This window comes from Pezoporus flaviventris, unplaced genomic scaffold (assembly GCF_033815535.1).
Source record: "Pezoporus flaviventris isolate CSIRO_AGI_PZ_B2104156 unplaced genomic scaffold, CSIRO_AGI_Pfla_v1 ptg000030l, whole genome shotgun sequence".
Classification (NCBI taxonomy): Eukaryota; Metazoa; Chordata; class Aves; order Psittaciformes; family Psittacidae; genus Pezoporus; species Pezoporus flaviventris.
The window spans coordinates 10,437,928-10,451,584 of record NW_026892578.1 but is presented as its reverse complement, the minus strand read 5'-3'; the positions used below and the strand labels follow the sequence as shown (position 1 = coordinate 10,451,584).

Sequence of the window (13,657 nt, the reverse complement as noted above, 5' to 3'; positions counted from 1 at the left end):
ATAGCTGCCAGGCTAGGGGAAAGGCAGCCTCCTTTTACCTAGTCGATGCCTTGGCCAGCTGATCTTCTCTGATCAAAATGCAAGTTCTCTTTCTGGGTTCTTTTGGTTAGTTATTCTTTAATCACCTATGGAGATCCATAGGTTTGCAAGTGCAATAATTATGCTCCTTTACAGCCACATGTTTATGGCTTTTAAAATCAGCCATCTGTTCTGATACTCAAACTCTGCCGAGCTACTGCCCATCGAATGACAGAACACAGTGTGACGGCTGCCATCAGAAGGAACCTCTCCAATTTCTACCCTTACTCAGGCATTCAAATACAGTGTTTAGCTCTGCCTAACCTATGCGGAGTCCCACAAGTAGCACTTCTCATTGACTATTTGATTAGGTACCATATTAACTATGTCTGTGCCATACCTACGCCACAGATGGAATGGAATTTACACACAATTCAATGAGTGGCATAGCACTGAGTATCAAAATCAGAAAACTAACAATAGTTTCACAGCTCACATTTCTAATTCAAAATGTCTATATTTTTAACTGTACTTATTACCTATGAATCACTGCATAAAACTAAAGATATTACAAATGACTCCGTGTGTTAGGCATTGTCCTAGATAATTTTCTTTGTCTATATAACCATTAAAATTAATACCGTCAAGATACACCAGTACTTGAGATTTAGCCCGACATTAGCAGCTGGGAACTCTGATATCGTATTTTGAGCAATCAGGGCAATGAAGAGCAAAACACTATTAAAACCCACCAGAAGACGGGAGTCCAGAACTAGCAATCTTCTATTTCTCAGCATAGCACAGAACTGCCAGGTTTAAAAACATATTTTCATGAGAAAAACAGAAGCACAGTAATGACTGTGCATTCATCTGTGTCCTGTCCACAGTGTGAGTAAATCAAGATCCCTGAAATGTTGCAAGTTGAAAAATTTAAATGAGATACTGCTGTCACCATATATGATCCTACTGTTACCTGCCTGGCTCTAAAGGCAGAGCTGCTTTTCACTCTTGAATAAAACCAAATGACAGTTTGGAAGCAGCATTACTCCAAGGTCCCAAAGTCATGATGCCCTGTCAGAGCAAGGCCATCTGACATGCAGAAACACTTTTTGTACATGACCAGATGGAAGAACCTAGATACACACTTCAAATGCTATCAACTGCTGTGAAAAAGCCCCCACAAATTATCATGCTGCAGAAAAGAAATCTTGATTGACTGCTACCTGCATTAGTACATGCAAGACTGACTAGCCTTTGGGAGCAATCAAATACCTGCAGGATTGTTTTCTATTGTCTCCCAGTAATGACTTTGACGCTACAGCTTTAGTTGTTCAGGAGAAAAAAGAGGGAAAAATGAGGACTCTTTGAAAAATTGCTTGCAGATGTTCACATTACATGTGTTCTCTTCCTGTTTTCATCAGTAGTCAGGAACATTCACATTTAGAGTATTACTGATAAGCACAAAACTTCAAATGCCCCATTGAACAAACAGGACAGTTCATGCTTCTGCGATAATGCTTCAGGCTCTTCTCAGACTCAGACACTAGCAATATAACATGGATCTGATTACGGCAACAAAAAACTGCAGAAACCCCTGAGCACAAGACAGCACTGTCTGAAGACTGCTGAGCTCCTTACACAGCACGAGCTCCTTGCAAGCCCTGGCTGCATCTGAAAACTTGGCTTTGCTATGGATGCAGCTACAACATATGCATGGGGAATGAGAATAAAAAGATAAGTAAGATGTGTATCAAGAATAGGCTTCTTTAAAAAATAAAGAAAAAAGTCTCTTCAGAGTGAAAGCACTCGGTTAAGACCTCATCTGCACAGAGAATGCCTCTGAGGGGGCTCTGAAAGAGAAGGCAATTCTACCACATGTAACAGTCCCGCATAGGTGAAAAGCTAAGTCTGCAGGACACATAGTGGAGGGCTCTGCTCAAAGGTTAACACAAACCACTTTCTAAATGCCACAGGATCTTTGGTTAAACCTACACTATAAAAAACTTTTTTCCTCAAACATACTCAAAATCCCACGTCACTGGAAATTTCTAAGTCATCTCCCCCAGAACTATTACGATAAAGTTTGGGCTTTTTTTGATATATAATTCTTACACGCCAATGAGTAATATTAACTATTTCCTTCAAATTAAAAAAGATATATTTTTAATATCTTACCAGTGCTAACTCTGTCTTTTCTCAGGAAATGCGGGGTTTTTTTTACTTAAATCTTTGATGGGCCTTTCACTGAAGTTGTTTTTTACGCCTGTAGTTACAATAAAGGAACTGGGCTCAGTCTTTTTCCAGAGGTTTATTTTTCTTAAACCCAAGCCAATTCTTGCAAATATAATGAAACAAACCACTAAAAATATCTGAGTTGGAAAACAATTCAAAGCTTGGCTCCACTTCTACATGCCATTTTTTATCTTTTCTACTAATTTTTGAAGTGACTCAAAGCTGAAAACATTACTCAGGAAGCAGCAAGAGAAGGCAGAAATTTTAGTTATTTAGTATTTGAATCTGCACGTCAAACTGTTAGATTTCTTTTCTGTCTCTTCCCTTTCTTAAATCAAATCACCCTACCATATTATATTGATAACACCACATACAATATATCATACCATATTAAATATATTAATACTTTTTTGGGAAGACTTATAGTGTCAGAATAAATGCCAACTGGGTAACTTCCTAAAGACATCTCCTTCACCTGCCCCCTGCATCTCACTTTTTTTATGACATGCTGATATATTGGTGACTTCCAGGTTATGACTAAGGACCAGCACACTGTTCAAACCCATCCTAGCATATGCCAGTTGTGTGGAATCCAACGATAGTGAAAACGAAGGTCTTGTAAGCTTCTCATCTTGCATACTAGCAGTCTTTTCTACCCAAGAGGTCTCCTAGCTTTCACCTTACACATATTACACCATATCTTAAAACTTCTGTCCTACTCATCCTAAAACTTTTGTCCTTATCTGAGCCATTTTACATCCTACCCTAACCCTTTTGTTCTATGCTGAGCTCTTGACAGATCTTTTGTCCTAGTCTTTCCTAAACTAAACAGACTCTCTTAACATGGTGATAAGGGAAAAGGTAAGGCAGGATACAGTTTGCCCTGCATAAGCAATGAAAAGGAAGGATATGACCCCTTTGTTATTTCATTAACATAACTATTTTTCTAACATTACCATAAGAGAGGGAAATACAACTATAAGAGTATGAATCAGACCCATGCAGTGAATTGCCAGCTAGATTTGCTAGTCTTTACTTCTAGTGGTTTCTGATAATTATCTCTTGGAATATATTTACACAGGCCTGTTCAAGGGTGTTGAATACCAGTTTTGCAGTTCTGTGTGCATCTCCCACGTACAACCCTCCTCTGCAGTTGTGCTTACACCACCTTGCTGATACCCTCTGAATGCCTTAGACAGAAAGGCTGTAGCCTTCGCAAGGCAAGGGAGGCACACACCACAGAGTCGGCTGTTGCTGGACTTCTCAGCAGCTTTTCTCCAAAGCCTCTACATCCTTGAATTGCTGAGCTCACCTCTTCACCCAGGATGACCAACTGGCACAAACACCAGCTGCTAACAACACATGCCAGCTGGCCAGCTCTTCCTCAAGGACTTTGTGTCTTCCCATTTCCATTGCTCTGTTAACTTGTCTGTGTGGCAGGATGCTTAGCAACCATAGTAGTGCTTTGAAACTTTCTGTCTGGTAGCATATCTCACTGGTGGACATGGACATGTATCTTACCTCCATGAAATTTTACTGGACAACACGGCACCATGTTCTTGCAAACTGCTCCAGACAGAGCTACTGGATGATATTGTCATACTCCTCCTCAACACTCTAAGAAACCTCTGCAACTGCTTGCGAAAATCCTTCTATAAATTGCTGTGAGAGTTATTATTTTTTAATGCTAAAATGGCAGATTTGAGAAATTGAGGCTTAGGGTGTGATCGTACATCTGAACTGATCTGAAGGGCTTTTTTTTTAATACAATTGTATGTGTTTTTCTTCTGATCAGAAGAAAGTAAGTCTGGGAGGTTCTGTATTAGTGATGAAACAAAACCCAGTTCTCTACCGTAAGAATTTGTTTTTTTCTTTTCTCCAGACACAGGAAGATGTTCCCCCCAAATTCCACAAATCAGCTGAAGCAAAGTGTCAGCAAACAAAATGTCAGCATCCTATACATGTAAAAGTGCTTTCGTTTCTGTTTGCACACCTTCACATATAAAATAAGTTCAATTTCAAAACAAAGCGTCAATTGGAAGTAAACCATAAGGAGCCCACAGTCTAAAAACAAATCAGTATTTTCAATTTTTTTCAGAACTTTTTAAAATTACTTTCTTAAATGAAAAACTTAATTTAAATAATTGCAGTTTTATTGGGAGAAAATATCCCATCTGACTGGAATTCTCTGAAGAAAAAAAATGGTTTGAAAGCATTTTTCTCACTGACCCACAGAGGAATCTATTCAGATCAAAGAGAAGATGGAGCCTGATAAAGGTATCTACACTGCAGAACAAATAAAATCTGTTACATTACTACAGTCCTGACCTGTTACCTCTAAGCCAAAGAGTTGTTGGGTCTTCCTGAAAAACCTGCCATGCATGTTCCTCTAGAATTTCCTCAGAAGGCAATCAGGAATTAAGGCCTCATTTCAGAAGTCAGCCAGTGCCCTAATATGGCTTGCACACAGAAACAAGAACCATTAATCATATCTGCCCCACAGTGTTAGTACAGTCGGCAAGACCTAGATACACAAGCAGGTATGTCCACTCCTTGCTTTGTATGCCTGACTTCAGATGTCTAAGGTATGAGCACAGTCTCTTGCCAACACCAATAAACAAAGGTGAATTCAGAGCTCTTGAGAACTGACTGTTTCCCACAGACTAAGGAAATCTCAGGAAGGTAGGACCTTCAGTTAAGACACCTGCAGTGGACTATATGACTAAGCATGTGCTATTAAATAAAAAAGGTGGGGAACTCTTTCTTCTGTACCTTCAAGACAGGTTGTCTGCTTCCAAGCTGTCTGCTGGGAATGGTCCTTGGCACATACAACTCCCTGTCTTGTGCTTGGCAATGTTGTTCAAAATAGCACTGTGATGTGAAACATGATTTTTACTCAGCAGCCACAGAAATACCCCACCTGCCTGAAATGATTCCCCTTAGTCCTACGTCCTTGCCAACACCAACTAAGTACAAGAAAAGAACATAACTGAAACTCAAACTACCCAGTAATGGCAAGCAGCCACATGGGTTTGCTTACTTATTGCATGTGCCCCATTCTCCTCTCCGTTCACAGTGGCTTCTCCGTTCTTTGGTGTGTTCTGCTGGGAAACAGCAGTCGTCGTTGCTCCCGCTGTTGCTGCCGTTGCTGCTGCTGCTGCCGCTGCACTGGCTTGTTGCTGAGCTAGTTTCTCTCTGAATGCTTGCTGCCGGGTCTGAACAACATCAGGCATCACTGCGTCTATCAGAGACAGGGATTCTATTGGCCTGCCATCAAATACTGTACCATCCTGCGGTGAAAATGAGCAGAAGAGAAACTGCGAGTTTAGGATCTTTACCACCGAGGTTGGCAAAGAGGCAGTGATATAAAGAAACAAAATTAGGTTGTGTGAAGATACTGCATTTAGACTTAACTAGTAGCACCACATTACTATGTTCCACTTAGAAATCTCTTTGGTGAATAAGTTACTTATTGGAATTTTATGAAAAACTTCATACTGGGAGGGGAAGCCTGACTGATGACAGAAAGTTTCTCTTTGATTTGTATTTGGAAAAAAAGAGTCATGGCTAAAGCCATGACAAAGGCAAACAGACTTTGGCTGATCTGTCTTCCTGCACTTGCAAGGGCATAGGAATGGAAGCAGCTGATGAAGAATGAAGCTTGGCCAAAACAAGATGTACGCACAAAAAGTGATTTCTTACATGGTGCTCATCAGCCCAGCACTACCACTTGTAGCTGACTGTACAGGACTCCTTTACCATAGTTTTTCTTTGATTCCACTAGTTCTATTCACAATAGTGAATTATGGCTTTCATTTTGATTTCTGTAAAGTAGGCTTCAGGTTTAACAACCAACTGAGTTAACCTTTAAGGGCTGTTTTATAAGACTTAATAGAGACAGGTCAACAACTGCTAGATCTGCTTAGCTTTGCTTCACTTTCCTATTATCTTAAATAGAGGAAAGATGTTTTAGTAGCCTTGTAAAGTACCATTTTACTTATCTTCTGCAAACTCCTTTTAATTCTTTGAAATAACCAACACCCAGCAGTGAAAGATTTGTGTTTGATGAACAGCACGTAAGATCAGGATATGGCCAGATGAAGTAGCTGGGAAACAATATAATTTTCAATAGGTAACAAGAAGTAATGAAGAAAAATAACTTTGGCTAGCTGTTATGCTTCTGTTGGATGAGTCATTGAATTACTGCTTACAATTACAATATTAAGATAACACTTATTTGTTTCCTCATGGAGAAGAAAAGGGAGGAAGGAGTCATCAGGGAAGAAAAACATAAGCTCTCTTTCTCCTCCACATTTTTTATGTAAATGTCTCTACCGACACTTATTTGTAACCTGGCTCAAATCCCTGCTACACAATGGAATAAATATTTGCCAACAGATTTTGGTGTCTTACATTTTTAACTGTAAAACTGCTCACTGGGCTATTTCCTTGACTGCCCTTCAAAAGATCACAAACGGTACTTAAATTTTATACCTGTTAGTTTACAGTCTCACTGATTATTTGCTGCTTTTAAGTAATACACATATAGAAGATTATACATAGCCCTTAGTGGCATTCAGATGCAGCAAGAATGCCATTGCTTTGCTCTAATGTAATTAACAACAGTATGTACTTGATCATGAGAGCAACATAAATCTTAATGGTGACAACACACATGTTTTTTAGGTTATTCTCTCAACTGAGGCTAATTCTGAAGCTAGATACACAGGAGCAGAACCCCATAGCTGTCATACAACCTGAAGATAGGTGCTGCTCATGGCTGAAAGTTTCTAACTGTGTTGCTTGAGTTTCAGGCACAGGGCAAAATGTTAAGTAGCAGCAAATCGGGAAAGATTCCTTATGCTGGTTTGTTATTACAACTGCATCAAAGTGCAGCTTGGCATGAGTGTCAAATGTCATTACCCCAATTAAAAAATAACACATACACAACTCTAAAACACGGTATCAAGTCATAAAACGAAAACAACACAGAGTGTTAGTGATAAAAACAAATGAGTTTCCAAACACATTGCAAACAACAAAATCTCTACTTTACATTCCTTTGTTCTCACCCATGCTGTTAACATGCTACATTCAGCTATAGAGGAAAAAGCAATTGCTTTTTTTATGTATGAATATTTATTTCAGCTCTCTGTCAATTATGAGTATCTATGGTAAATATTCTGTAATGTAGCACTTGCTTATCTGTCATGCTCCACTCCCTCTTGAAGCATCATGCTTTTTAGAATGGCAGGGCAAAAATGCTGGCTTTTCCTACATCACTTCTTTGTTTCCACTGGCAGTTCAAAGAGAGCAGAGACACTCTGTGGCTGCTCATACAATCCCCACAGACAACCAGTGCCCAGGTAGGGTCAGAATTTACACACAACCGTTTTGCCATGTACATGAGAAGACGATGCCTGTTCTTATATGATCTGAACCAAAGTCACTGAAATCAGACAGCATCTCTCCAGTGACCTCTGTGGATTTTTTGATCAGGCTTCTCATGGCTTGCAAAGCCGCGCTGCCCGCTAGCAGATGTCAGGGAGTGAGGTTTTAACCTACACTGCAGGCTTTTCCTGCCAAATTCTGCTGTGACCTTGAAAACACAAGACTGTAAACACAGATGCATTTTCCTGTTTGTGGCAAGAATCCGTGCACTCTGGATTTTTGACTGGGGTAGTGGAAGCACCATTAATATCTGTTTAAGCAAAGAAGGCCTCAATGCCACAGCTAAGAAGTGAAATATGTATCTATCTCAGAGCTTTTCAGCTCTCTGCTAGGGCAAAGTATGAGGAACAAAACTGAACCAGATGAAGAGAAACCATGGAGCGGTGGCTTGTGTATGTGGGCTGCTGGGCCACATCGCTTTGCAAGCACCAGGGTGCCGGTCAGCGGTAGTGGTGGTGGGGACGACTTACTTCGTTGATGCTGATCTCAGCCTCCACATACTGGAGCCCCTTCTGGAGGATGGAGATGAGTGCGGCAGGTGGCACTAGCGTTCCGTTGATGTTGGACTGGCTGATGTGGCTCTCAATACCGAAGGTGAAGGCCGAGTGGGAGAAACCTGAGAGCAGGAAAAGGAAGCCATGACACGAAATCTAAATGCACCAGCCAGATACACCTCCACAGTCTAAAAATAATCCTGCTTTGAGATCTGAGAGACGCTGCCGTGTAAGCAGAAGGACGCGGGCTGGCTGCACAGAGTCAGGGAGGTTAACCAGAGCCATCCTGACCACCCTGCCACCACCCATCCCCCTCCCCTGCAACGCTGCACATATAGGGGAAGCTGCATAGAAATGGAAATGCATGCAGAGAAAAATAACCTGGGAACTGCGCTGCCTGAAAACAAAACCAAACACACAAAATAACAGGGACTGCCACAAGGGCAAGTCCAGCTAAAAAACAGTGCCTCAAATCCTCATTTCCCTCACTGTATTTCAGCATTGGTGTTTGATGAAGCTAACTACTTAAACCCTTACCAGCACACAAGTTGTATAAAATCAGGGCATAGATGCAGCTGACACAGGGGAGCCATTCCCTTATACCAGGGAAGAGATTTCAAACCCTCTGCTCATTTACTGCCGAGTACAACATGATATGCAGAGCATTGCCATTAACATGTGAAACAACAGAAAAGCCACTCCTGCAAACCTGTTTTCTGAAAGCGAACACTAATAGCAAAAGTAATTAATTGAGATCTGCCAAGCAGCAGACAACAAGCCAGTGTGGTGGCCTGGCCTTTAACCAGAAGTCTTTCTCCTCCCCGTTTCATTTTTGTCACTGTCTGAGACGTAAGGGGCAATGAAGGTTCAGCACTGAAAAATAAAGAATGTCGGTGGACAATTTTGAAGAGCGGTGCCTTAAATAATGTCTGAAGCTGCTCAGAACTGTTGCTGGCTATGAAAGCGAGCACTGCAGAGCGTCTGTATGTATGCAGGGGCAGATGCAGGAGGGGGGAGGGGAAACAGGATGTAGATATAACTGTAGGAACCCATTTATCACCACACTGCCTCCAGAGCATTAATCTAACATTAAAAGCCTTGGGGAAACCACCCATGCACTGTCTCAAACAGGAAGAACCCTTGCCGTCTTCCACTGACTAGACAAGAAAGAAAAAAAAGAGAGAAAAAGAAAGCAGCTCTCAAATGAAAATACTTCCGTTAAATATAGCGGTGCCTCTTCCCCTTGTCAACAGGAGTTTCATTTATAGTTTTGTCCGTTAAGGGATTTCCCCCATATCACTGCAATGTCCAATTGTGTGTGGGCTGGAGGCTGGGATTTTGGGCTCACTCCACCCTAATGCCTTCTCTTTCTCACTCAAATTGTTTTCAAGATCCTTTTCGCAGCTAGATCAATTATCATCATACATAGATAGCAAAAACAAGCTGAGAAACAGAATGTCTCCCACATTTGAAACCAGTGTCTGTATTTCTCTGTATGTCTATCGCCCTCCTCCCCCCGTTCCCCATTTTATTTTGCCACTGATTTTCTCCTTTTCCCGGTAACAGCCTCTATTCTCTCCCTTCCTGACCCTAACTTCCCTTCCTCACACTCCTCCAGTTTTGGGGAACACTTTTTGGAAGTGGCAGGTCCACCTGTGAGCAGAATTACATGGCTTTATGAGGCATAAAAATAAAGCACAGGAAAAAACACCTGAAAAACTGCAGTATCATTCATCTAATCCCTGGTCCAATTCTTATCCTGTATTGCTCTTTATGTCCTGGTCTAGTTTATGAGCTGCTGGACCTCCTGCTGCATCCAAAATAGACTGTGAGATCTGCAAGGCAGTATTTTTCCCTTGTTATTAGTTCTGTAGGACATCTAAGCACATTACTGGGCACCACAATGACAAACAAGTCAAGCACTGAGCATACACAGCCTGTGTTGGGGTGATTTAGGGCTTTATCACTGAACACTGAAATCTCTGTGTATATATAAATACATGGCATGTAAGTAACCAGAATTAGAAAATCAGATCCCACCTAATTTAGATTTATGTGTATTTAAATTAATGAACAACAACAATACCAATATCTTCTTGAAAAGGAATGGACTTGAAAATGCATGACAGATAACTCAGCAAATCTTCTTAAGAATAGAGAAGAAAGGGAAGATTAAGCTGTTGTCCAAAAGCAACAAAAAGCCAGGAGCTAGTTTGTGACTTGGCAGATCAGGAAACAGAAACATGTCTTCGACTTAATGGAGAGATGGACGGCATAAAAATGGCAACCAACAAACATTGATAGAAAAGTGGAAAATTATTACTGTGGATCTACAATAGATTTAAATTTTAACTATGGCTTTGTACCTCTCATTACTGCACTTGGTATCTTGCAGACTTTTTAGTTGGCTGCTGGCATGTATCAAGCCCCCATCTTTGCCAGCAGACAGATGACTGAGGCATCTGTCTTCTGGGTATCCTCTTTGCCCAGTAGCTGCCGCATCCCCAAAGATCAACACATCTCACTGCATATGAGAGAAGGAACTTCTCAGCAAAAAACCTAGCTGCGTTATTGCAATGAATCTTGTTATTTCACTGTTTCTCTCCTCGCTAAGAAACTATTACCAAAGCACCTGTTAGATGAGGAAACACCAATCTCTTAGCTACGGTGTCACTGAAGAGCAATCTCACCCACACATCTCCAGCAGTTGTGGCAAACTTTCCTAAAATCTTATCTGTTAAGATCCAAACACTGAAAATCAATGGAGCAAAACTGCTTAAGTGGGTGCTGCTGGACACTGTCTTCCTCACCGCTCTGGGAAAAATCCTCCCATACAATTGTAATTAAAAGAAAAACAAACACAACGGAAATAAGCCAACGAGCCCACCAACCGACAGCTAATTACCCCCTGATTTCTTGTGCTTCCATAGCATTTATATAAGGGTCATGAAAGTACACTGGTTGTAAAAGTAACACACACAGTTAACAAAATCCTGAATGAAGCTGTACCCTCGTCAGGTTTCTGATAACACCAAAGAATCACTTGAGCTTTGCTTTTATAGTTACCAGATGTCATCAGTTCTTTTGAGGGCCCTGCATGTGAATACACTGAATTATATAGCAATGCTGCAGATCTGTAGGTGAGTCTTACAGAAAGGTGATTTCTATTAAACAAAGGCAAGGTTTTTTAAATGTTAGATTGTTACAAATGTTAACTTGGCCCTCCTTCTCAGTTCATGAAACCGCACTGGGGAACATGAAGCCAAGACACAAGCATTCCCCTTCCCTCAGCGACACTGTGCAGGCTGTCAAGGCAGCTGGGGAACGAGGACAGAGACAGAAGGTGCTCTGCAAGTGGGGATCTGAAGAAAGGATGGGTTAGGAATGACATGAAATTACAATAGATCTGAACTCAAAATGATGTAGTAGAAGTGAAATGAATGCAAGTTTCAAATCTGTGTCTATATGCATTATTTCTAATAAATGCTGTCATTTTGGTGACTGTAATAATCATTCTATAAAACAGTAATTTCTGTTCAAATAGCACCAATAAATGAAATCTTAATGGAATAAACCCTTGGAGGATACATGCAATGAGACTAGGAGCTTTTACAGTCAAAGACATGAACACAAAAGGACTAAAGGGAGAGAGCATGGCCATACTGAACCGGTTTTGTACCACTAACCAGACAGCCACTTATGCCGTGACATGCCATGACATGCCCTAAATAACATCTCTCAGCAGACTTGAGAGAATGGCTTCCAGGTTTTTCCTACTTCAAAAAAGATGGGGAAACATAAGCCATCAAACTACGTATATTCTGTAAAGACATTATCATACATGAAAAATAAAACCCAAATGAACAGTGCAGATCTTGAACTGATCACCTTAAATGGAGGTGACTTATCAACTGTGGAATAGTTGCTCTTGAAAGATTTTACTGAGCATAAATGCATACAAGAAATAATGAACATTAAAAAAAAACCACTTAAATGACACCATCCCAAATCCCAGAATTGTTATACAAGTGTTTTTGCCTTGAAAACTGAGTGAAATTCTGCATTAAGAGGTACTTTTCTGTGGATAATATACCACTGACAGTGGTAACAGGTCCTGGTTTTGTGCTGTATCTTCTCCCACACTGAGATGCCTGTATATATACTCTCAGTGGTACATACACAGTCACTTAGGAATTCTTGCCCTAGGCAGTGCCAAAAAATGCATACACAGGGCTGTGTTTTGCAAAATTTCACTGATAGACTTTGCTGTAACTGCAAAATGGAGATGATTGAGATTTTTTCCCCTTTGGCTGCTCCTTTTTCAGTTAAAAATGGCCTCCCCTTAAAACAAGATTTGTCATTGATCATAAAATGAGTATGTTTTATTTAATGAACATAATGCTGCTCTTTGCGTGCCTGTTTGATCTGCAGGCTATGTGGTTTTAATTGTTTGTAATATACTTGGCTTAGAGCAGAAATGCCTGTCGAATATAGGCAGAGGAAAGGGCGCTTGGCAGCCAGGCAGCCCGGGGAATACCTTGTGTCTTCTCCAAAGATGTGTCTCATGTCTTCTGGGAGTGAAGGATTCTTCCCTTTAGGCACACAACTGGGGTGCTGCTGAGTATTCCCTGTGCTAGTTCATCTGGCAATCACAGATCCAGCTGACATTCACTAAGTGCTCCTTTCATTTTCTGATCCCTTTAGTACTGTAAAAAGCAGTCTTGTTTAAATTGGAGTCTTAAACTGTAACAGCTACAGCACCTACTGCTGCGTTTGTACAGGTGAGGGGAATGACAAAGAGGGGTCTGTGGAAGCAATGACTTCTGTAGTGTTTCAGCCCTGCCCAGTTACTCAGAGTTACCTTGGGGATGCCCTGATCAGCAACAGTTAAGCGATCTGTTGAATATTGTGAATGTTTTCTGTTTGTGAACTAGCTGGACTTACCTTTGTCTGATAAATCTAACTAGCATACTGTTCAAATAGTTTTTTAAAAAAACAGATGTGTCTAAGCTACTTGCAAATTACTCAGTTTAATTATGCATACTGTAAGAGTCTTAACTGAAACATTTGCTACCGTAGAATGAAACAGAGAATAAAGAATTATGAACATCATATTGTTTTTCACACACATCTCTGGCATATCTTTATGATGAACAGCCTCTATCCCAACACTGAGTGCAAGTAGCAACCCGTTCCTACAAATCTTTGCATAACTAATGCCCAGTGTGGCTCTCTATCCTGGAAATCAGTGAGATTTCACATGGAGGTCTGTGTCATGTCCTTCAATACAGTTTTCTATTTCTTTAACTCAAGCAGTCCAGAATGAGGTTTTGAAATCCAGGGATCTCAGGTTCAGTTTCTGGAAATCATTAAATGAGAAGGAGGAGGCATAAACCATCTGACAACCCATCCCTGTTCTGTAAAAAGTTAACCATCTCCTGGTGGAAATAATCAACACATCT

The 13,657-nt window shown here is 40.7% G+C and overlaps 1 protein-coding gene across 6 annotated transcripts in view; it reads right to left on the bottom strand.

Annotated features, from left to right (window-relative positions):
- Positions 1 to 13,657, bottom strand: part of TBL1X (transducin beta like 1 X-linked) — a 194,290-nt gene that overhangs the window by 28,712 nt on the left and 151,921 nt on the right. For all 6 annotated transcript variants that reach the window (XM_061459874.1, XM_061459878.1, XM_061459875.1 and 3 more), the window contains 2 exons: positions 8,172 to 8,317; positions 5,291 to 5,540 (listed from right to left, as the gene is read on the bottom strand). In XM_061459874.1, the coding sequence (XP_061315858.1) occupies positions 5,291 to 5,540; positions 8,172 to 8,317 (396 nt within the window). The remainder of the gene's footprint in view (positions 1 to 5,290; positions 5,541 to 8,171; positions 8,318 to 13,657) is intronic.